This window comes from Prunus mume, linkage group LG6 (genome assembly GCF_029339155.1).
Source record: "Prunus mume cultivar Tortuosa linkage group LG6, ASM2933915v1, whole genome shotgun sequence".
Taxonomy (NCBI): Eukaryota; Viridiplantae; Streptophyta; class Magnoliopsida; order Rosales; family Rosaceae; genus Prunus; species Prunus mume.
The window spans coordinates 13,702,399-13,706,993 of record NC_142703.1 but is presented as its reverse complement, the minus strand read 5'-3'; the positions used below and the strand labels follow the sequence as shown (position 1 = coordinate 13,706,993).

The 4,595-nt window shown below is 34.7% G+C and overlaps 1 protein-coding gene across 1 annotated transcript; it reads left to right on the top strand.

Annotated features, from left to right (window-relative positions):
• The first annotated feature begins 826 nt into the window (after window positions 1-826).
• LOC103335041 (mogroside I-E synthase-like) lies at window positions 827-3,288 on the top strand. Its single transcript, XM_008238034.3, has 2 exons — window positions 827-1,518; window positions 2,430-3,288. The coding sequence occupies exons 1-2, from the start codon at window positions 859-861 to the stop codon at window positions 3,147-3,149; spliced, it is 1,380 nt and encodes a 459-aa protein (XP_008236256.2). The 5' UTR covers window positions 827-858; the 3' UTR covers window positions 3,150-3,288.
• Window positions 3,289-4,595: the final 1,307 nt, after the last annotated feature.

Here is a 4,595-nt window from a genome sequence, read left to right as displayed (position 1 = left end):
TTCATAATTAAGACAATATAATATGGGTTACATTCCATAAAAGTAGGAGCCATTATCTAATTTTGTTTTTAATTTTAATTTTTTAAATATGAAAAATGTGAATTTACCATATTATCCTTATTTAATTAATAATTTCAATTCTTAATGTTTGAATTAACCAAAAGAATTTTTTAATATTTTGAATGTTTCACCATTCTCTGTCTTTTGCTTTATATATAGATAATTAACCCCGAAAAAAAAATTTAACCATCAGATTTAGTATTAATCAAGAGCTCCTATTATATGTAATTTTAATGTATTAATATACTATATAGGTTTTTTAGGTTTTAGACATAAAAAAATTTTCACTTTTGAAAAAAGCCAAAGCTTTTTTGAAAAAGACAAAAAAACCACTCAACTTTCAAATCAAAGACATGCAAATGTATTGGATTTCTTAGGAAATCTAAAATTAAATAAATAAGGGCATTTTTGTCCATTTTTGCTTCTTTTAAAATTTTTCTCTCTCCTTTTGCTTTTTTCAAAATGTCCCTTAATATATTATGTGGTATCAACTTAAAAGAAACTGTCTCGCCTTCATATGCAAAGGACCATGTGTAAAGATGAATTAGGAACCTCTAAAAATTAGGGTCATGTAGGGCCCACCTTGCACGCCTCCCATAGTGTTCCAGAACCGTGTAAAGATGAATCAGGAACCCTGGAAAATTGGGGTCGTGGAAGGGCCCACCTTGCACGCCTCGCATAGTTTTCTAGAACTGCAGTATCGTGGACAGTTTGTGCACTTCATTTTCCCCTATATAATTTGCCGCTAACACACAAATTTCACTCACGTTGCCTTCTAATTTCAGAGTAGACAGAGAAATGGAGAAAGGACATACAGCCTACAAAGCTCACTGCTTGGTCTTACCCTTTCCGTGCCAAGGCCATATTAATCCTATGCTCCAATTTGCCAAGCTTTTAGCTCACAAAGGAGTTAAAGTCACACTGGTCACTACCCGCTATACCCACAAGACAATGTACGGGTCAGCATCGAGCTGCATAGCGCTGGATCTGGAGACCATCTCTGATGGCTATGATGAAGCCGGGAGAGGAGAAACAAGCATAGATGCCTATTTGGAGATCTTTCGGGAAGTAGGATCGAAAACTTTGGCTGAGCTCCTTGAGAAGCTTTCAAGCTCAGGGTCCCCAGTTGATTGTGTTATTTATGATGCTTTCATGACTTGGCCTCTGGATATTGCCAGGAAGTTTGGAATAGGTGGGGCTGTTTTCTTCACACAATCTTGTGCTGTTGAAAACATCTACTACCATATCCACGAAGGACTTCTGAAACTTCCTCTTGCTGATGATCAGTCTCGGATTTTGCTTCCCGGGTTGCCACCACTTGAACCTCTGGACTTGCCATCGTTTGTATACGATTTTGGGTCTTACCCGGGTTTTTACCAAGCGTCTTTGGCTCAGTTCTCCAATGTTGACAAAGCTGATTGGATCCTCTTCAACACATTTTATGAGTTGGAAGAACAAGTGAGTACATAAGGAGCCTCTTTTTTTTTTTTTTTACCCATTCTTTTTTCTCAACTGTCATATATGATTAATTTTTGGGCTTCTTATATCTAAATCCAAAATGATTAGCTATCATTGGGTTTAGTCTACGCGTTTTTTATTTTAGATGTAGATCCTTTGACATTTATTACTTCTTTTTTTGTGTTGATTTTACCCTTTTATGTAAATAAAGGAAACACATTGAAAATATAAATTTAATGCATTATTTCCTTGTAATTGCATTTCAGAATTTAAATTTTGAATTATATCCTTGATAAATCGTGTCATCTATAAGTTAGGAATATAAATTACAAGACTACCTATAAATTAGGAAAATAAATTAGAAGGCTACCTATAAGTCATATACAAAAATAGACAATTAAAATTTTATGTAACCTATAAAAATTAGAACATAAATTAAACATTGTCGAAAATATGAAAATAAAAAACAAAAAACATATATACCTATGCAATAGGACACCGTAAACAAATGCATTTTTTCCTTTGTCAAAACATTTAGAGTTCGAAGGAGCATGATTGTAGGTAAAAATGTGATTTTTGGGAAATGTTTGCTATATTTTCCTTTTCTATTCAATGCAAAATGTTGTAAATAGCTAATTATTATGACATGAATGACTATTACCCAATTCAAGTTGTAAGGGGCAACATTGGAACAAAAATAATTTTAAAAATAAATAAATAAAAAGATTACATCAGAAAATATTTAAAAATGAATGTAATCACATGTAGCACAAAATTCAAAGGACTTATATCAAAGTCACCAAATATGAGGATTAAACCCAACTCCTCAATGAAAATTTGAATCTAAATCAACTTTTCTATTAATTTTTATAAGCTTCAATGAAACTAATTGGAATTTATTCTTTGCTTAGGTGGTGGATTGGCTGGCTAAGTTTTGGCCACTGAGGACTGTTGGACCAACTATACCATCCAAGTACTTAGATGAGCGACTTGAAGACGACAAAGAATACGGTGTAAACCTCTTTAAATCAGAAAATGATGCCTGCATCAAATGGCTAAACGAAAGGCCAAAAGGGTCTGTTGCTTATGTATCATTCGGCAGTTTCGCAGAACTTGGCGTTGAGCAAATGGAGGAGCTGGCTCGGGGTTTGAGGAGGAGCAAAAGTAACTTCTTGTGGGTGGTCAGAGCATCAGAAGCAGCTAAGGTGCCAAAAGGATTCGTCGAGGAGACATTGGAGAAAGGTTTGGTGGTCTCATGGTGCCCCCAAATGGAGGTTTTGGCTCATGAGGCTGTTGGATGCTTTGTTACACATTGTGGTTGGAACTCAACTTTGGAGGCTTTGAGTTTGGGGGTTCCAATGTTGGCAATGCCACAATGGACTGACCAAAGAACCAATGCCAAGTTCATTATGGATGTGTGGAAAATAGGGCTCACAGCTCCATCTGATGAGAAAGGGCTTGTGGGACCAGAAGTAGTGGAACACTGCATAAGTGAAATAATGGAGGGAGAGAGAGGGAAAGAAATGAAAATCAACGCCCTCAAATGGAAGGAGTTGGCTAAAAAGGCAGTGGCTGAAGGTGGAAGTTCTGACAAAAACATTGATGAGTTCATTTCAAAGTTGGTTCAGTGATGGCTAGCTATGTGTTAGAAAAGCCACAAAAGTAAAATAAAAACAGCTTTTAAGCACTACGTGTGGTTCCAATAATATTGTATGCCAAATCTTATCAATGGTCGTTGTCATCTTATAAATATTTCTTTTCATCCTGGTATTTGTTTTGGGGTACTTTGCAAAAAGCATTAGGAAGTCAATTGAATTTTAGTAGTGCATTTCATCCCCAAATTGATGGACAATCAGAAAGGACTATCCAGATCTTAGAAGATATGCTAAGAGCTTGTGTTTTGGATTTTCATGAAACTTGGGAAGATCATCTTGCTTTGGCAGAAAATGCATATAACAACATTTTCCAATCCAGCATCGGAATGGCACCATATGAAGCATTCTATGGTAGACCATGTAGATCACCTTTATGTTGGGCATAAGTAAGTGGAACTGTGTTATTAGGACCTGATCTTCTACAAGAAACAACAGAGAAGATCAAAACTATTAAACAACGCTTGTATACATCTCAGTGTCAACAAAAGAATTATGCTGATAAAAGAACAAGGCCATTGAAGTTTAATATTGGAGATCATGTATTCCTTAAATTTTCACCTCGAAAAGGAGTTAAAAGATTTGGAAAGTTAGGAAAATTAGCCCCACGATTTATTGGACCTTTTGAAGTACTATATCGAATTAGGGAGGTAGCTTACAAGCTAGCACCACTACCTCAACTTTCGAATGTTCATAATGTGTTTCATGTCTCTATGCTTCGAAAATATGAACCAGGTCCAACACATGTTTTAGATTGGGGAGAACTAGACATAGATGAGCAATTATCTTTTGAGGAAAGACCAATATGGATATTAGATCATAAAGAACAAGTGTTGCGAACGAAGACTATTCCACTAGTCAAAATTCTTTGGTTATATGGGAATACAGAAGAGGCTATATGGGAATTATAAGTTGAGATGAAAGAAAAATATCCAGAACTTTTTCTTGACTCGGGTACGTTTCAAAATTTCGAAGACGAAATTTCTTTTAAGGAGGATAGATTGTGAAACCCCATATTTTTAAATTAATATATATATATTAATATTTCATAAAATTAAATATTTATAATTATTAGTTTTCAAAACTATATAATTTATAATATATATATTAGTTGTATGGGATATGTAAGTAGGAGGTGTAAGCACAATAGGTATTCATATATATATATATATAATTTTAATTGGAGAGTGCTCACTAAGCACTCTACAAAGCCAACACATAAGGCTATTTGGGGTGGCAGATTATTTTCAAGCCTCCCAAGTAGTCTAGCAACCTATAGACTAGTTATGTGGCACAATATTAAGCTTTCATCTATATCTTTGCCGACTTTAGTTTCCTATAAATAGCACTACCTAAATACTTTTTGCATCAGAGGTTCTTCAAGTTGCTTTAGTTTCCTAAAAAATGTAGACAAAGAAAAAAAAG